The sequence below is a fragment of the Neomonachus schauinslandi genome, chromosome 7 (genome assembly GCF_002201575.2).
Source record: "Neomonachus schauinslandi chromosome 7, ASM220157v2, whole genome shotgun sequence".
NCBI lineage: Eukaryota > Metazoa > Chordata > Mammalia > Carnivora > Phocidae > Neomonachus > Neomonachus schauinslandi.
Genome location: NC_058409.1, coordinates 30,389,232 through 30,408,999, shown reverse-complemented (window position 1 = coordinate 30,408,999; position 19,768 = coordinate 30,389,232). Strand labels below are relative to the sequence as shown.

The following is a 19,768-nucleotide window of genomic DNA, read 5'->3' as shown; positions in this document are numbered from 1 at the left end:
CTTCTCACTCCTACACACACACACACACACACACACACACACACACAATTCTACCTCTCTTGGTCCCTTACTAGATTTCTATCTTTACTGCTACTTGCTGAAGGAAGAATAACCACACCAGTAAATCATAAGAACAAGATTTTCATAAGCAGCCCTTGAATTGTAAGGGGGCCTACATAAGAAAAGGACCCACTTATCTGGAAAACTATTTCAGACACAGTTTTTTTAAATAAAGATTTTATTTTGGGTTTTTTTTTTAAGATTTTATTTATTTATTTGAGAGAGAGAGCATGAGAGGGGGGAGGGTCAGAGGGAAAAGCAGACTTCCTGCTGAGCAGGGAGCCCGATGTGGGGCTCAACATGGGGCTCGATCCCGGGTCTCCAGGATCATGACCTGAGTTGAAGGCAGTCGCTTAACCAGCTGAGCCACCCAGGCGCCCTAAAGGTTTTATTTTTTAACAATCTCTACACCCAACGTGGGGCTCCAACTCACAACCTCAAGATTATGAGTTGCACGCTCTACCAACTGAGCCAGTCAGGGGCCCCTCAGCCACGACTTTTAAAAATGTGTTCCTCTAGTTTTTTGTTTATATTTTTGGCTAGGATCCCATAAATTTTAATTTAATGCCCCCAGAATATTTTGTTTCCTTTAAAAAATTTGTCAAAGCATACAAGTCTTATCACATTTATAACATCAAAGTTAACATGATAAATATCCAACACTTTTTACAACAGTGCCTTTACCCTAGTTATTTCAGTGCTTACAAGAAACCAATTAACTGTGCATTTTGTTTTTTTAGAACTTTACAATAATGATGAATTAATTAGAATCATCGTCCCTATTTTACAGATGAGCAAAGTGAGGAACAGAGAAGCTATTTTGTCTCAAATCTCATCCAATAAGAGATAGAGCTGAGATGCAAATAAAGGCAGTTGGATCCAGAATCTATGTTTTTTTTTAATATAAATTTTATTTATTTATTTGAGAGAGAGAACAGAGGGAGAGTGAGAAGGAGAAGCAGACTCCCCACCAAGCAGAGAGCCCGATGCAGGGCTCAATCCCATGACCCTGAGATCATGACCTGAGCTGAAGGCAGATGCTTAACTGACTGAGCCACCCAGGCACCCCCAGAATCTATGTTCTTTACCAGGGAACTATGTTGCCTCTTGTCTAAAGCTATACATTAAAGAAAAGATAAAATATAACTTAGGATAAAAAAGAATTTTCATACAGCAAATTTTTTCTTTCTAGCTACCCAAATTATTTCTTTCTAGCTACTTAACATACTTTTCTATATAACTCAATCTACAATGTATACAAATTTAGCTCTTTTCTGCCTTTTTTTAAAAAGATTTTATTTATTTGAGAGAGAGAATGAGATAGAGAGCATGAGAGGGGGGAGGGTCAGAGGGAGAAGCAGACTCCCTGCTGAGCAGGGAGCCCATTGCGGGACTCGATCCCGCGACTCCAGGATCATGACCTGAGCCGAAGGCAATCGCTTAACCAACTGAGCCACCCAGGTGCCCCTTTTCTGCTTTTTTCAAACACAGTATTTTTCACAACATTTGTAATGATCAATACTCTTTTAAATGTGTGTCCTAGAATTGATTTATTTCTTCCTCTACTGCTGGGCCTATAACTTCTAATTTTCAGAAATAACACTGTCACAAATGTATTTCCACACAAAACTTTTTTTTTTTTTTAAAGATTTTATTTGTTTGAGAGAGAGAGAGCACAAGCAGGTAGGAGGGGGAGAGGGAGAAGCAGACTCCCCAATGATCAGGGAACCCGATGCGGGCAAGACACAAAACTTTTTTTTAGCAATTGAGGCCGTCTTCTTAGTACAAATGAACGAAACTAGAATTACTGGATCAAAGGGAAGTAATGATTAAATCTCTTATCTTGAAATACATACTGACAGACTGGGCTATACAAATCTATACTTCTGTCTGTAGTATGTAAGCACCCATTTCAATGTACTTCACCAGCATTTGCTTTTCTTTTTACAAGATCTTTGTTATTTAAAAAGGTGAAAAATGGGAATTTTTTAAAAAGAAATTTTTTTTTTTTTTAAGATTTTATTTATTTATTTGACAGAGAGACACACAGTGAGAGAGGGAACACAAGCAGGCAGAGTGGGAGAGGGAGAAGCAGGCTTCCCGCTGAGCAGAGAGCCCAATGCGGGGCTCGATCCCAGGACCCTGGGATCATGACCTGAGTCGAAGACAGAAGCAAAACGACTGAGCCACCCAGGCGCCCCAAAAAAGAAATTTTTCATTTCTTTGATTATTTTGCTCCTTTCTGTCCATTCATCTGTTGGGATCTTTTTCTCTTACTGATTTTTATATATTTTTATATATATTTTAAACATATTAGCCCATTTATCTCATTTGCAGCCTACTTCTTACATTTGTATTTTGACAATTTTTATCTCACTTGTGATTTTATTTGGATATAATGTTGAGGGGCTGTACAATTTCAAATCAGCATATAAGAAAATGTTTGTTAACCACTCAGTTCATGGACATAAAAAAATCCCCAACCTACTCAAGTAATTAGGTTTTATTTAGAACTATTGGATATTTCATCACAAAATTAGTAACTAATTTTTTTTTTTTTTTTTTTTTTTAAAGATTTTATTTATTTGAGACAGAGAGAATGAGAGAGAGAGAGAGAGCACATGAGAGGGGGGAGGGTCAGAGGCAGAAGCAGGCTCCCTGCCGAGCAGGGAGCCCCATGCGGGACTCGATCCAGGGACTCCAGGATCATGACCTGAGCCGAAGGCAGTCGCTTAACCAACTGAGCCACCCAGGCGCCCCAGTAACTAATTTTTAATACACATTTTCAAACACACAAGACTATATACCACAAAGATTAAGAGGATCAAATAAAATTTTTTTTTTATTAAACTGGTCATCTTAGAGAATGAATCTATTTCTGACAGAAACCTCAAGACAAGAGCTGGTAAAACCTTACAGAGTTTGAATATGAATTTACCTATACCTTGTTCTTCAAGAACCTAAAGTCTGTATCTATACCACAAGCATTCCTCTAAAAGGGCTATTATTTCCTCTTATGGAACAGTATCTATCCTTATCATTTACAGATCTCAAGATTGGAAGAGGCATTAATTTTTTCTACTTTACCTTTGCTCTAGAAGAAATTCATACCAAGTGGCCATTTTCCAACCTATGCCTGAACAGCGTAACGGACAGAACTGTCAAGACACCAGAATACCTATGCCTGAAAATCCAACTCCCTCCAGTGGTCTCGAGGTCTACTCAAAAAAAATAACAGGGACCACTACCTCCTCTTAAAAGGAATATGAATAATCATTTCAAAAAATAAGTAACCTTTAAAAGACAAAAAAACAGGGACGCCTGGGTGACTCAGTTGGCTGAGTGTCCGACTGCTGATTTCAGCTCAGGTCATGATCTTAGGGTCGTGAGATCAAGCCTGGCGTAGGACTCCATGCTCATCGCAGAATCTGCTTGAGATTCTCTCTCTCTCTCTCTCTCTCTGCCCCTCCCCCTGATCGTGCACACACTCTCTCTCTAATAAATAAATAAATCTTTAAAAACAAGTAAGTAAAAAATAAAAGACAAAAAACACTACTGCTTTATCTTAATATCAGATACCCATTCCATTACCTTTTGAAATAGTTAGTGCTGGAGACCACTGTGACCGGAGAATATCAAGACAAATGCTGCCATTACTGTTAATATTTGGATGATAAATTCTTGTTGTAAATGCAACCTATAGAAAAAAGGAAAACTTTTTGTAAAATGGTTTATTAATATCATAGAATGTACATTAAGAAAACAAGTGCCATATCCCAATTACCTTAGGTGGCTTGAAGGGGTAATCTGTTGGGAAATGAATTGTCAAGAAAAATACTCCACCCTGATAGGGACTGTCATTCTGTTGATAACAAGAAAAGTGGGATTAAAATGAGTGAATTATATAAGCATTTATTCTAAAATCAATCTGAATACTTACTGGCCCCATTATTGTAGCTTGCCAATGGAACACTGAAAAAGAACAAAAAATCACCATGAAGCAATATCTCCGATGTACCTACACCATAATGACATATCATTCCCTGTCTAACCCAGTTCATTTATAAGCAATATGATAAGTCCTGGGCAAGATGAGGAATCTAAATCAAGTTTGAGTCTGAAGAGAGAAAAGAAAATGACTAGTATAGTCTAGAACACTGATAAGGTACTCAATGAGAAAGTAATTTGGCTAGAACATCATGAAAATTTGTCATCAGGGAGACAAAATTCTTGACAAGGCCCAAGGTTTCACTTTTAAACAGGCATTTCTTACCTATAAGGGTAAAAAAGAACCAAAAGATTCAACTCTTTAACTTGTTATGTCATTTCCCCAACACATTAGTATATAATATACTCCTTTTATAATACTGGTATAGAGGAGGACTGTAAAGTCAAAGTAGATAATATTCAAATTAGGACTCGTTTTTACAGCAAGAAAAAATTTCTGAGAGCACTCAGGTATTGGTCTTTAGAATTACTAGTCCCTCACTAATAGATGAAAGATCAATAATTATGTCTCTTTTTAAAATGATCTAGAATCTACAACATCAACAAAGCAGAGAAAGACAAACTAAACTAAAACCACATTAAGATGGAATTTAATTAACAAAAGCATTTGAAGACCTACCATTAAAATCTTAATTGAGTATTCTGCTACACAGGTCAATTTTAAGAATACCTACTGGAATCACTGACTTAGGTCTCTCTCTGGAGCTCTCCTACACTCCTAGATCTCCTTGTGGAAGTATCAAAAAGAAGGGAAGAAGGTAGTGGGAGAATATCTAATCCTGACTCAAATTCTATGGTTTGGTAAATAGTTCCAAGAATCACTACAGATTATGGGGTGCCTGGGTGGCTCAGTCAGTTAATCGTCTGCCTTCAGCTCAGGTTACTATCTCAGGGTCCTGGGATCAAGCCCCACATCCTGCTTTCTCCTTCTTCCTCTCCCTCTGCTGCTCTCCCTGTTCATGATTTCCTGCTTGTGCTCCCTCGCTCGTGCTCTCAAATAAAATCTTTTAAATTAAAAAAAAAATCACTACAGGTTCCAAGTAGAAAGAACTCTCCAGAAATAGTTACTAGGCAAAATATGTGGCCATAAGCATAAAATATTGTTGTATTTTATATGAACAACTATACCTCAAAAACCTTTCATTTAAGGATCAATCTTAGCAGCTGTTAGAAATAAAAAATGGTAATGAATTACAAAGTTTTGTTAGTTCCAAAACCAGCAAACGAAAACTCCACTCTGGTTTGACGATGAAAACCAAATTACAGAAACTAAAAGCTACAACCTCTTTTATGAGAGTTTAAATGTGAAGTTCACAGCTCAATGATTACTCTTTAGGATACTCAAAGATGAAGCTTTAAGGCTAAAAGGGAACAAGAATATTTGTTATAGTTTGAGACTGAATCTCAGGAGAACTACATTTGAATTCAAGTACAGATCTCCAGGGAGTCAGATTCACCAAAATTTCAAAACAAAAGAAAATGAAGCAGATTGTATGACCAATAAATCTTTGGCTTACTTTTCCTTTCAGGGCCTATACTTCTCCTGCTTACCAGATCTTCACAGAAAAATGGGAAAAAATGTAGTGGCACACTAAAATCTGGATATTTAAAAATAAAGCACTGTATTACTAAGTTCATTATTCTTCCTTCTTTCTTTATTTTTAAAGTAATCTCTACGCCCAATGTGGCGTAGATCTCACAACCCTGAGATCAAGAGTTGCATACTCTACCATGTGAGTGAGCCAGGTGCCCCTATATTATTTTAAATATAAAATAAGGACTACCTTCTTACACTAAATATCAATAATGTGCTGAAGGATTTGAGAGCTAGAAGAGTCAAAAGGAGCTCAAAAAGTTTCGTTGTAACCAACAGTTTCTCTTTTCTGAAGATTAAATTCTGCCTCCTTATAATACTTAGCTACCCAATTACACTCTGTTTTATCCTTATACAATTCATCAGGAAGACCTTATCAAGACTTTTTGACAGTAATTTATCTCAACTGTTCTCAAGCACTCCCTGAAGTTTTCAGTATTATATCAGCAAAGACTATCTAGATGACCAATATAAGGAAGTTATTCTGTTCCTAAGGAGATTTTCCTTATTCTCTTAGAAGGTAGGTACTGTTGACAGTTCAGTGGTGGGTGAATCAAGACACTTAAATAGAAAGGCTAGGAGTTAAAGGAGAGCTATTATTTTTTAAACAGCTGTAGAGAGATAATCCATATACCATATAATTCACCCACTGAAAGTGTACAATTCAGTGGTGTTCAGAACATTCACAGAGTTGGGCAACATCACCACAATTTTAGAAATTTTCATCACCCCCAAAGGAATTCCTACCCCATATCCATATGCAGTTACTCCACATTCCCCCCCAAATCTCTAGTTCTATGCAACCATTATCTATTTTCTGTCCTATGAATTTATTCTGAATATTTCATATAATGGAACCATACAATATGTGGCCTTTTATATCTGGCTTCTCTCACTGGGCATGTTTTTAAGGCTCATCAATGTTGTAGTATATATCGGTACTCCCCTTCTTTTTATTGACGTGTAATATACCACTGTATGGACATACCATCTATTTATCCCTTCATCAGATGGTGGGCATCTGGATTATTTCCACATTTTGGCTATTACAGCTGCTGCTTCTATGAACATTAATGCACAAGTTTTTGTGTGGACATGTTTTCATTTTTCTTGGATATATACCTACGAGTGAACTCACTGGGTCATATGATAACTCTTGTTTAACTTTTTGAGGAACCACCCATTTTCTGAACTAGTTGTACCATTTTACATTACTATCAGCAATGTATGAAGGTTCCAATTTCTCCACAACCTCATCAACACTTATTATCTGACTTTTTGATTCTAGCCATCCTAGAAGGCATAAAAAGTGCTATTTCATCACAGATGTGATTTGCATTTCCCTGATGACTAATGATACCGAGCATCTTTTCCATGTGCTTATTGGCCAACTGCACATCCTCTTTAGCAGATCCTTTGCTTATTAAAAACAATAATGGATTGTTTATCTCTATATTGTTGAGTTACAAAGAGTTTTAAAATATTTTGAATAAATTTCCTTATCAGAGAGAGGACTTGCACAAATTTTCTCTCATCCTGTTGTCTCTTCACTTTCTTGATGGTATCATTTGCAGCACCTAAATTAGACTTCATTAAAATGTACAATTTACCTATTTTTTCTTTTAATTGCTTATGCTTTGGGGGAGTTTTATTTAACTCTCAAGGATAATAACTTTTCTATCTGAGAAAGGAATGTGATAATAACAACTATGTGAAGCAAAGGCCAATTATTCAGCACACTGAAGAGAACTTCAAAAATGAATTCTATGCCCCAGACTTCAAACACTTCTTTTTTTTTTTTTTTTAAATATTATTTATTTATTTATTTGACAGAGAGAGAGAGACAGTGAGAGAGGGAACACAAGCAGGGGGAGTGGGAGAGGGAGAAGCAGGCTTCCCGCTGAGCAGGGAGCCCGACGTGGGGCTCGATCCCAGGACCCTGGGATCATGACCTGAGCCGAAGGCAGACGCCCAACAACTGAGCCACCCAGGCGCCCCCAGACTTCAAACACTTCTAATGAAAGATAAGCCACTCTCGGGCGCCTGGGTGGCTCAGTTGGTTAAGCGACTGCCTTCGGCTCAGGTCATGATCCTGGAGTCCCTGGATCGAGTCCCGCATCGGGCTCCCTGCTCAGCAGGGAGTCTGCTTCTCCCTCTGACCCTCCCCCCTCTCATGTGCTCTCTCTCTCATTCTCTCTCTCTCAAATAAATAAATAAATAAAAAAGAAAGAAAGAAAGATAAGCCACTCTCAACTTTGAGGAATGTACCAGAAATAAAACCACTTTTTCAAATGAAAGACCACAATGATGCAGGTGGACTGTATGATACCATAAACGACAAAACTAAAATCAGAAAACTTGAGAATGAGGGGCACCTGGGTGGCTCAGTCGGTTAAGCATCTGCCTTCAGCTCAGATCATAATCTCAGGGTCTTGGAATGGAGACGTACATCGGGCTCTCTGCCCAGTGGGGAGTCTGTTTCTCCCTCTCCCTCTGCCCTTCCTGCTCATGTGTTCATGTTCTCTCTCTAATGAATAAATAAAATACTTTTTAAATGTTTTAAAATTTTTATTTATTTGAAAGAGGGAAAGAGAGAGCACAAGCAGGGGGAGCAGGAGAGAGAGAAGCAGGCTCCCTGCTGAGCAGGGAGCCCAACGTGGGGCTCTATCCCAGCACCCTGGGATCATGACACGAGCCAAAGGCAGATGCTTAACAGACTGAGCCACCCAGGTGCCCTAAATAAAATCTTAAAAAAAAAGAAAAGAGGGTGCCTGGGTGGCTCAGATGGTTAGGCGTCTGCCTTCGGCTCAGGTCATGGTCCCAGGGTCCTGGGATCGAGTCCCGCATCGGGCTCCCTGCTCAGTGCAGAGCCTGCTTCCCTCTCTCCCTCTGCCATTCCCTCTGCTTGTGCTCTTCTATCTCTCTGTCAAATAAATAAATAAAATCTTAAAAAAAAAAAGAAAAGAAAAAAGAAAACTTGAGAATGAGCCCACTTTGGAAACCACCATGAGCCTCTCTCACTAGATTCTTCTCTAAAATAGTTTACAATTTCTACTCCACTCACCTAAATGACCTATTGTGAGGCTTAAATGAGATAATGCATGTTAAATTACTTGGCCTATCCGTTTGGTATCAAACACTATAGTTACTCATACTGGACAAATATGGATAATGTAAATGGGATTTTTTTATCATATGTAGTTAGCTTTATAATTTATTACCATCTATCTGTTTATATGTAAAGCAATCCCTGTAAAAGGGCCTTGCTTTCTTTTTTTTTTTTTTAAATTTTATTTTAGGGCGCCTGGGTGGCTCAGTCGGTTAAGCGACTGCCTTCGGCTCAGGTCATGATCCTGGAGTCCCGGGATTGAGTCCCACATTGGGCTCCCTGCTCGGCAGGGAGTCTGCTTCTCCCTCTGACCCTCATCTCTCTCATGCTCTCTGTCTCTCATTCTCTCTCTTGCAAAAAAAAAAAAAAAAAAAATCTTAAAAAAAAAAATTTTTTTTTTTCCCGCATCGGGCTCCCTGCTCGGCAGGGAGTCTGCTTCTCCCTCTAACCCTCCCCCATCTCATGTACTCTCTCTCTCTCTCATTCTCGCTCTCTCAAATAAATAAATAAAATCTTTAAAAAAAAAATTTTATTTTAAAAAAATGAAAATTTTATTTAAATTCAATTTAGTTAACATATAGCGTGTTATAATATTTTCAGAGATAGAATTTAGTGATTCATCAGTTGCATATAACACCGAGTGCTCATTACATCAAGTGCCCTCCTTAATGCCCATCACCCAATTATCCCTTCCCCCCAATGCGCCCTCCCCTCCAGCAACCCTGTTTGTTTCCTATAGTTAAGAGTCTCTTATAGTTTGCCTCCCTGTTTTTAATCTTATTTTTCCTTCCTGTCCCCTTGCTTTGATTCTTAAGTTTAGCAAACCAAAACCAACATTCTTAAGCAAAATCAGGAAAAAATGTTAAACACAAGCTAATATAACCTCTTATTTATTGTCTTAATGTATATACTTCTCTCACAAAATTGTTTCCAAGTATCTTCTTTTTTCCTATTTGCTAAATATTACTTTTTTGTGATTCAGTTTTGTGTCATAAAGCACAGTCTGGTTCAAATATCCTCCTTTTAAAAGAGGCTAGAAGATGGTATAAGGGGAAAAACTGTTGAGACAAAGTTAAACAAAAGGATAAATATTATCCAACATGTGTGATAAATTATTTTATATAGGATTAAGCAGATAAACTGGACATTAGAAATAAACTACCTGTCTTCACAAGCATGAACCAGTGGAAGGACAAACACCATATACAAACACACACACACACTACACTACCCCCCATCATCCTGTTATTATTTTACTTAAAGAACAAGAGCTAGTTGTAAGTAAAACCTCAAATATTTGACCCCAGGAAAATACCCAGAAGAGTTGAAGGATACGTAGGAAGGGGTTAGAACAACTACACAGACAATATCTGGCAAAAAAGGTTCAAAATTAATACTACAGAAGAAGATGGGATACATATATACACTATTTTTTTTTTTTTAAGGTTTTATTTATTTGAGAGAGAGAGACACAGCGAGAGAGGGAACACAAGCGGGGGGTGGGAAGAGGGAGAAGCAGGCTTCCCACTGAGCAGGGAGCCCGATGCAGGGCTCGATCCCAGGACACTGGGATCATGACCCGAGCCGAAGGCAGCCGCTTAGCCAACTGAACCACCCAGGTGCCCCGAAGATGGGATACATACAGAACTGCATCTTTCGTGGATAAGTAATGGTAAACACTGCCTCTTCCTGCAGCATAATTGTTTTTTCACACAAAAAATAATCTTAAGAGATATATTCATCAGTCCCAGAGTTCCCCAGAGGCAGATGGTTATGCAGTTTCACCCCATCATTCCTTTTGAATACTTACTATCATCTCCAACAGGACCTGCTGAACACTGTGCTGGGGGGTCCCGTGCCAGGTCATTCAATTCCTTAAGAAAATAGAAAGGAAAGAAATATATTCAACATAAATGTTAACTTTAACCAATTAATAAAATTTTCACTCATACCAATATTGTCTATCCCACTACTAAAATTTTTTTTAAGGAATACTCCTCCAAAGTCAGACAGGGATGGATTTGCGAATCTTTAGGTTAAAGTATTTTGGGAAAAGGCGAAAGATTTATATGATCTGAAGAGAAACCAGAGTATTTTGGATTCTTCTTCTTTTTTGGGGGGGGGAGGGAGAGAGAGAATCTTTTTTTTTTTTTTTTTTAAGATTTTATTGATTTATTTGACACAGAGAGAGAGACAGCTAGAGAGGAAACACAAGCAGGGGGGAGCGGGAGAAGCAGGCTCCCAGCTGAGCAGGGAGCCCGATGCGGGGCTCGATCCCAGGACCCCAGGATCATGACCCGAGCCGAAGGCACACGCTTAATGACTGAGCTACCCAGGTGCCCCGGAGAGAGAGAATCTTAAGCAGGCTCCACACCCAGCACAGAGCCCAATGCGGGGCTCGATCTCACAACTCTGAGATCATGACCTGAGCCGAAATCAAGAGTCAGACGCTTAAATGACTGAGCCACCCAGGTGCCCCAGTATTTTGGATTCTTGAATGCAAATGTATGTTTAAAAGTGGGTCATCTTTGCTTTGTTCAGAGTTTAATAAGTAACTATAAGGAAAGTAAACATGTATTATATACTAAAGAGCTATAACAATGGTTTTAAAGTAAAAAAATTACTAGTTTTCAAAAAAGAAGTTGCATTTCAAGGCTAGTTTTTGAACCAGAAAACTATTAGGTTACCCTTAGGATGAGTTCTTGAAGTCATCAATGTTTCAAATGATATGAGACAATCTGACAAGATGTTGGTATCTTTTCAGCTGATATGGACTACCAGGGTTCCAAAGGTAGTTGAAAAAATTTAAAAAGGGATATATTGAGAAGGCTGGATATATTAAAAAGGCTGAAGTAATAAAGCCCATCACAAAATTTTGTAGTCAGAGACAGATCTACCTGTAGTAATGCTCTACAACCAGAGACCAGCTTCTTCGCCATTTTAACATTAAGAGCCCACAAACCTGAGAATTGTTATTGGGTGGGAATTCCTGAAAAAACCACAAAGCAGGAAATCATATTCTATTCCTTTCCCTCTTGGCTTGGTATTGGAGATTAAAAACAAGGGCTAGTTTTAGATTATGATTTTTTTTAAAGATTTTTTTTTTTAATATTTATTTATCTGACAGAGAGAGACACAGCAAGAGAGGGAACACAAGCAGGGGGAGTGGGAGAGGGAGAAGCAGAGTTCCTGCCGAGCAGGGAGCCTGATGCGGGGCTCGATCCCAGGACCCTGGGACCATGACCTGAGCTGAAGGCAGCCGCTTAACTGACTGAGCCACCCAGGTGCCCTGATTTTTTTTAAAGATTTTATTTATTTATTTGACAGAGAGAAAGCACGAGCAGGAGAGAAGGGTAGAAGGAGAAGCAGACACCCCGTCAAGCAGGGAGCCCGATGCGGAACTTGATCCCAGGACTCTGGGATCATGACCTGAGCTGAAGGCAGACACTTAACCGACTGAGCCACCCATGTGCCCTGGATTATGTTTTTAATTAAAAAAAATTTTTTTAAAGTTATCTCTATACCCAACGTGGGGCTCAAACTCATGACCTTGAGATCAAGAGTTGCATGTTCAACCAACTGAGCCAGACAGGTACCCCAGATTATATTTTTAAATGACAAAAGTAAAAACAGTAAAATCTAACATTTTAAAAGTACAATAGAAAGTATTCAGAGCCCGTGGGGCTCCTGGGTGGCTCAGTTAGACGTCCGATTCTTTTTTTTTTTTAAATATTTTATTTATTTATTTGACAAAGTGACAGCGAGAGACGGAACACAAGCAGGGGGAATGGGAGAGGGAGAAGCAGGCCTCCCGCTGAGGGGAGAGCCCGATGTGGGGCTCGATCCCAGGACCCTGGGACCATGACCTGAGCCGAAGGCAGATGCTTAACGACTCTGAGCCACCCAGGCGCCCCATAAACTTCCAACTCTTGATTTCAGTTCATGATCTCAGCGTTGTGATATTGAGCCCCGTATCAAGCTCCGTGCTGGGCGTGGAGCCTGCTTAAGACTCTCTTTCTCCCTCTGCCCCTTCCCGCCCCCCCTCTCCCTCTAAAACAACAGCAACAACAACAAAGCACTATTCAGAGCTCAGAAATAAACTCATGCTTATATGGTCAATTAATCTACGACAAAGGAGGCAAGGATACACAATGAAGAAAAGACAGTCTCTTCAATAAATGGAAAACTGGGCAGCTACATGCAAAAGAATGAAACTGGACCTCTTTCTTACACCATACACAAAAATAAACTCAAAATGGATTAAAGACTTAAAAGATTAAGACCCGAAACCACAAAACTCCTAAAACGTAGGCAGTATACTCCTGGACATCTGTCTTAGCAATATTTTTTGGATCTGTATCTTCAGGCAAGGGCAACAAAAACAAACAGCTGGGACTATATCAAACTTAAAAGTTTTTGCATAGCAAAGGAAACCATCAACAACAAAAAAGGCAACCTACTGAATGGGAGAAGGTATTTGCAAATGACTGATCTGATAAGGGTTAATATCCAAAATATATAAAGAATTCATACAACTCAACACCAAAAAACCCCCAGTGTGATTAAAAAATGGGCAGAGGACCTGAATAGGTATTTTTCCAAAGAAGATATATAAATGGCCAACAGGCACATGAAAAGATGCTCAATATTACTAATCATGATGGAAATGCAAATCAAAACCACAATGAGCTAACACCTCACACTGATCAGAATGGCTAGTATCAAAAAGACAAGACAGGGGTGCCTGGGTGGCTCAGTCCGTTAAGTATCTGCTTTCAGATCAGGTCATGATCCCAGCATCCTGGGGTCCAGCCCCACACAGAGCTCCCTGTTCAGCAGGGAGTCTGCTTCTCCCTCTCCCTCTGTGTGTTGTACACTCTCTCTCTCAAATAAATCTAAAACAAACAAAAAAAAAGACAAGACATAACATGGTGAGGATGCAGAGAAAAGGGAATTGTTGTGCACTGCTGCTAGGAATGTAAACAGATGCAGCCACTTTAAGAAAAACATTATGGAGGTTCCTCAAAAAATTAAAAATAGAAATATCATACGATCCAGCAATTTCACTTCTGGGTATTTACTCAAAGAAAATGAAAACACTAACTGTAAATGATATATGCTCCCCTAATGTTTACTACAGCATTATTCACAATAGCCAAGATATAGAAACGAACAAAGTATCCATCAATAGATGAATGGCTAACGATGATGTGGAATATATATATACAATGGAGTATTATTCAGCCAAAAAAGTAATGGAATCTTGTCATTTGCAACAACATGGACAAGACCTAGAGGGTAGTAATGCTAAGTGAAATAAGTCAGACAGAGGAAGACAAATACCATATGATTTCACTTATACGTGGAATCTAAAAAACAAAACAGATAAAGAAACAAAACAACAAAGAAACAGACTCATAAATACAGGGAATAAACCTGAAGCTGTAAGAGGAGGGGTGTGCGGGAGGTGGACAAAATAGGTGAAGGTGATTAGAAGGTACAAACTTCCAGTTATAAAACAGATAAATCACAAGGATGTGAAGTACAGCATAGGGAATACAGGCAATAATATTGTAATAACTTTGTATGGTGACAAATGGTAACTACATTTATCATGGTGAGCATTTCATAATGCATTAAAATGTCCAATCACTATGCTCTACCCCTGAAACTAATATAATACTGTATGTCGCCTAAACTTCAATCTAAAAAAAAAAAAAAAAAACTATTTAGAAGCTTATTAATGAGTTCTATGAAGGTATGATTTAACATTCCAAATATTATATAGCTTTTAATGTACAGCACATAGTTATTTCTATAAGTCCCTTCCTCTGAGTTAACTTACTCAACCAGTCATTTTGGTACATCAGTTATTCTGTAGTATCCTACCTGTAAGCTTGGAGGACAAAGCACAGACTACAGAAATAAAGCTCTGGGGGCACCTGGGTGGCTCAGTCGTTAAGCGTCTGCCTTCGGCTCAGGTCATGATCCCAGGGTCCTGGGATCGAGCCCTGCATCGGGCTCCCTGCTCAGCCAGAAGCCTGCTTCTCCCTCTCCCAATCTCCCTGCTTGTGTTCCCTCTCTCGCTGTCTCTCTCTCTGTCAAATAAATAAATAAAATCTTTTAAAAGAAAGAAAGAAAGAAAGTTAGTTCTGTATTTTTTTAAGTTTATTTATTTTTTCCTTGCCCATCTCAAGAAAAATAACTGGGGCACCCGGCTGGCTCAGTCAGAACAGCATGCAACTCTGAATCTTGGGGTTGTGAGTTTGAGCCCTAAGTTGGGGGGAGAGAGTCTTAAAAAAAGAAAAAACCCATTGTACAGTTCCCATTCCCAAATGTTACTTCTAATACAGGTCAGTATAACTAAGAACACTTGCTTGATTTAAAACATAAAGTCAGGGGCACCTGGGTGGCTCAGTCGTTGGGCGTCTGCCTTCGGCTCAGGTCATGATCCTGGAGTCCCCGGATCGAGTCCCGCATCGGGCTCCCTGCTCGGCGGGGAGCCTGCTTCTCCCTCTGACCCTCCCCCTTCTCATGTGCTCTCTCTCTCAGTCTCTCTCTCTCAAATAAATAAATAAAATCTTTAAAAAAAAAAAAAAAATAAATAAATAAATAAATAAAACATAAAGTCACCTATTTTTTAAATTATTTTCTTTAGTAATCTCTATACAAAACACGGGGCTTAAACTCACAACCCCGAGATCAAGAGCTGCATGTTCTTCTGACTGAGCCAGCCAGATGCCCCGAAAATTATCTATTTTTTTAAAAGATTTTATTTATTTATTTGACAGAGAGACATAGCGAGAATGGCAACACAAGCAGGGGGAGTGGGAGAAGGAGAAGCAGGACCCTGGGATCATGACGAGAGCCCAAGGCAGAGACGCTTAATGACTGAGCCACCCAGGCGACCCTTTTCTTTTTTTTTTTAAGATTTTATTTATTTATTTGAGAGAGAGAGTGAGCAAGCCAGAGAGCACAAGCAGAGGGAGTGACAGGCAGAGGAAGAAGCAGGCTCCCCGCTGAGCAAGAAGCCCAATGCGGGACTCGATCCCAGGACCCTGGGATCATGACCTGAGCCAAAGGTAGATGCTTAACCAACTGAGCCACCCAGGTGTCCCAGTTATCTTTTTTTTTTTTTTAAAGATTTTATTTATTCATTTAACATACAGAGAGAGTGCGCACAAGCGGGGGAAGTGGCAGAGGGGGAGGGAGAACAGACTCCCCACTGAGGAGGGAGCCCGACATGGGGCTTGATCCCAGGACCCTCGGATCATGACCTGAGCCGAAGGCAGACGCTTAACCAACTGAGCCACCCAGGTGCCCATTTTTTTAAATATAGTAATAAGTTGCTATTAAAATAAAACTTGAACCAAACAAGTTATTCTGACGTCCTACCATGTAATTAAATGGAATTTTATTTGTGCTTTAGTATTTTGCTCTCACATTAAGTCATCTTTTTCCATCTTGAAGGAACAGCAAGGTTTAACACCAAGAGCTAAGACTTCTCTAAGTTGAATATAAGATCCATCAGTCCGTGTCATGAGCCAGTATGATATAATTAATTTTAAAAACCTCATCCAAACTTATGCTAATAGACACTTAACACTCAACATTTCCTTGGGTCAAGGCACTGATATGGATGAATCTCAAAAGCATAAGGCTAAGTGAAAGAAATCAGATATAAAAAGACTACATTTTATATTATTCTACTGATAATGACATTTTAGAAAAGGCAAACTTATAGAGACAGAAAACAGATCAATAGTTCCAGGGGCTGGAGGGAGTTGGAGGGGACTAACTACAAAAGGACATGAGAAAAATTTGGGAGGTGATGGAAATGTTCTATATGATAATTCTGGCAGAGTGCATAACTGTGTATATATTTATCAAAACTCAAACATACTGTATACTTAAAATTGAATTTTATTGTATGTAATATATATAAATCAAAGGTTTTGTTTTTTTTTAAAGATTTTATTTTTTTTAAAGTAATCTCTATATCCAACATGGGGCTTGAACTCACAGCCCCAATATCAAGAATCCCATGCTCTACCGACTGAACCAGCCAGGCACTCCTCCATCCATTTTTCTATATGCATAAAATATCTCCTAAGAATACACAAGAAATCAGTTAACAGTACAGCTGACCCTTGAACAGCTTGGGGGTTAGGAGTACTGACCCCCTGCACAGCTGAAAATTTGCACATAAATTTTGTCTCCCCCCAAAAGCTAATTATGTACTTGCCTTCAGGAAGGAAAGCCTGCTTTAGGGTAAGAATGGGAACTCTATGTATTTCCTTTATACCTTTTAAATTGTATAACAAGTGTATTTATTGCCTATTTGAAAAAGAAATTACCAGTTTTGACTGTAAATCTGGATTAAAATAAAACAGCTATTAAAAGTTGTAACCATTTAGAGGGTAATCAAATAGTGAAAACCCAGTTACACTGAATAAATATAGAAGCTACACAATTTGATGTCTTTGCATCAAGATGAAACTGAAATTGAATCTTAAAATTTAATAAAGGCACTGATCTAAACAGATAACTTTGGCAGAAGAAATACCCTAATATATCAGAGAGTTTTTTAACATTTGGCTTTATATCTATATATTAATTTCTTTGACTTCTTATTCTAAAAGAAACTGTATTTAGATTCATCTTGTATATCAAACAGCAAATTATACATTACTGGGAATGAAAGTGGGGCTAAGACAAAACCAAAAATCAAGGAATCTGTTTACTGAAAAACTTTTCTGTAGAAAGAACAAGAGAGGAATAAAGCATATATTTAAAAATTTAAGGAAAAGAGGGTGGAGGAAACTCTTGACAGTTAAGGTAGAGAGAATACTCAATTTTTTTTTCTTTCTACCTTTTTTTTTTTTTTAAATAGGCTCCATGCCCAGTGTGGGGCCTGAACTCATGATCCTGAGATTAAGAGTCGCATTCTCCACTGACTGAGCCAGCCAGGCGCCCCAAGAATACTTCATTTCCAAAAAGATTTTATATTTGAACTTTCCTTGAAATCTAAAAAATAGTAAAGATTTATTTATTTATTTCTGAGAGGTGGGGAGAGGTGGGGGAGAGGAAAAGAGAGTCCTAAGCAGACTCCACATAGAGCATGGAGCCCAAGGTGGGGCTCAATCTCACGATCCTGAGACCATGACCTGAGCCAAAACCAAGAGTTGGATGCTCAACTGACTGTGTCACCCAGGCACCCCTTGAAATCTAAAAAATATTAAAAGAAAGGTCTTATTATGGGAGCAAACTATAGATTTTACTGTACAGTTCTCAATTTAAAAAAATTATTTGATGCTATATACTCCCCTTATTTCTAGGTATATAGCAGAACTTATATTTTTAAAGATCAAAGGTTATAAACAATTTTGATTCTCTGCAACTTTCCTAAGTGTTTTTCATCTTAGTTCAAACAGCCCTATAACCTTATACCAATTATTTTAAAGTTTAATTCTCTGTGGATTTTTAAAGATATTTTTATGTATTTATTTGAGAGAGAGGAGAGAAACAGAACACTCATGCATGTAGGAGAAAGGGGAGGGGTAGAGGGAGACAGAGAAGTAGACTCCCCACTGAGTGGGGAAGCCAGACCCTGGGCTCAATCCCAGGACAAGTGAGCCACCCAGGAGCTCTTCTATGGACTTTTTAATACATTTCCTACTACTATCTTTTTTGGCTCCGGAATATGATTTCCAATGAAGAGATATACAGGGATAACAGTGACTTACAATATTCCTGAAGACTATTTTCCAGAGGATTTAAAATGAATCACTACTAAATAGAACACTAAAACCTCTGAAAGCCTCAGATATTTCTGTATTATAGAACTACAGCAGAAAGGAAGGAACCTTCTTAACTCTTAGACGGGATGGGGTCCTGCAAGGGGTATGTAGGTTTTCCTTTCACTTTCTTTCTCTCTCTTTTTAAAAGATTTTTATTTGTCAGAGAGAGAGAGAGAGAGAATGCACAAGCAGGGGGAGAGGCAGGCTCCCTGCTGAGCAAGGAGCCTAATGGGGAACTCGATCCCAGGACCCTGGAATTATGACCTGGGCCGAAGGCAGCCGCTTAACCAGCTGAGCCACTAAGGTGTCCCTCAAATAAATCTTAAAAAAGAAAAAAAAAAAAGGGTCACATGCTGCACTGACTGAGCTAGCCAGGTGCCCCTAAAATTACACATTTTTAAAACTTGGGAGATATTATTGGGGCAACTGGGTGGCTCAGTCCATTAAGCACCCGACTCTTGATTTCGGTTCAGGGTCATGGGATCGAGCCCTGAGTTAGGCTCCACACTCAGCATGGAGTCTGCTTGAGATTCTCTCTCCCTCTCTCTCTGCCCCTCACCTTGCTCGTGCTAATAAATAAATCTTAAAAAAAATTGGGAGGTATTAACTCATAGTTATCCTAGATGAGTTTAAAAGAGAAATATGTAATTTCTGACAATATCAAATTATAAAATTTCAAATTATCTGGTATGATAGACTTAATTCCCTTGGCACTGTCAAATATTTTCTATTTCTCTTTTCTAATGCTGCCTTCTACTATAAAGACAGACAAATTGATGCAAACATTTAACAATTTCAATCTTTCCCTTCTATAAGTAGAAGTGGTAACCTTATTCGAGATTAAAGTCTATACTCCTTTAAAAAAAAATTTTTTTTAAAGATTTTATTTATTTATTTGGCAGAATGAGAGAGTACAAGCAGGGGGAGCAGGAGAGGGAGAGGCAGGCTCCCCGCTGAGCAGGGAGCCTGATGCGGAGCTTGGATCCCAGGACTCCTGGATCATGACCCAAGCTGAAGGCAGTCACTTAACTGACTGAGCCAGCCAGGTGCCCCAATGTGACACTTTTAAAATAAACGTTTAGGGGCGCCTGGGTGGCTCAGATGGTTAAGCATCTGCCTTTGGCTCAGGTCATGATCCCAGGGTCCTGGGATTGAGCCCCACATCCGGCTCCTGGCTCAGCGGGGAGCCTGCTTCTC

General features: G+C 39.0%; 1 protein-coding gene across 1 annotated transcript in view; it reads right to left on the bottom strand.

Moving 5' to 3' along the window:
* Positions 1–19,768, bottom strand: part of UBE2D2 (ubiquitin conjugating enzyme E2 D2) — a 60,550-nt gene that overhangs the window by 5,879 nt on the left and 34,903 nt on the right. Inside the window, exons 2-5 of the mRNA XM_021701769.1 lie at positions 10,582–10,645; positions 4,001–4,032; positions 3,845–3,922; positions 3,652–3,757 (exon numbers count right to left, since the gene is read on the bottom strand). Of these exons, the coding sequence (XP_021557444.1) occupies positions 3,652–3,757; positions 3,845–3,922; positions 4,001–4,032; positions 10,582–10,645 (280 nt within the window). The remainder of the gene's footprint in view (positions 1–3,651; positions 3,758–3,844; positions 3,923–4,000; positions 4,033–10,581; positions 10,646–19,768) is intronic.